The sequence below is a fragment of the Eimeria mitis genome, genomic scaffold (genome assembly GCF_000499745.2).
Source record: "Eimeria mitis Houghton genomic scaffold, Emh_scaff338, whole genome shotgun sequence".
Taxonomy (NCBI): domain Eukaryota; phylum Apicomplexa; class Conoidasida; order Eucoccidiorida; family Eimeriidae; genus Eimeria; species Eimeria mitis.
The window spans coordinates 17436-18010 of record NW_013571719.1 but is presented as its reverse complement, the minus strand read 5'-3'; the positions used below and the strand labels follow the sequence as shown (position 1 = coordinate 18010).

Genomic DNA, 575 nt, shown 5'->3' with positions numbered 1-575 from the left:
TTTCTGAATTTCTTTGTTTTCTTTTTTTTTTTTTTTTTATTTTTTTTCTGGTATCTCTGTGTATTCCTTTTGCTGTTTTCTCTCCTCGAAGTGCCTCCAGGGTATACTGAAAATGTATTGATTCCTGCTGTTGCCAATCCCGCTGCTGCTGCTGCTGCTATTACTGGTGCGATTGCTGCTGCTGCTGTTACTGGTGCTATTGCTGCTGCTTGTGCTGCTGCTGTTACTGGTGCTATTGATGCTGCTGCTGCTGCTGCTGTTACTGGTGCTATTGGTACTGCTGCTGCTGCTGCTGTTACTGGTGATATTGCTGCTGCTGCTGCTGTTACTGGTTCTGTTGCTGCTGCTGCTGCTGCTGCTGCTGCAGGGTATGGATCTGCGCCCCCCACCGCTGGACGTTTCTGCGCTGATATGCGATTGCGCCGTCCCTGGCCTTAAGGTGGACCCCACCGACTCTGTTTTGTCTCCGGTGCGTTTTGTTGTTTTTCTTTAGCGAAAACTTATGCTGCTTATTTGTTTTTTATTTATCATTATATGATAGTCCTTTCATCGTATAGTCATTCATCAGCATTTCA

At 45.9% G+C, this 575-nt stretch overlaps 1 protein-coding gene across 1 annotated transcript in view; it reads left to right on the top strand.

Moving 5' to 3' along the window:
• Nucleotides 1-370: 370 nt before the first annotated feature.
• Nucleotides 371-575, top strand: part of EMH_0008550 (ubiquitin carboxyl-terminal hydrolase, putative) — a gene marked incomplete at both ends in the record, with an annotated part of 3053 nt that continues 2848 nt past the window's right edge. The window contains one exon of the mRNA XM_013498374.1: nucleotides 371-469. Within this exon, the coding sequence (XP_013353828.1) occupies nucleotides 371-469 (99 nt within the window). The remainder of the gene's footprint in view (nucleotides 470-575) is intronic.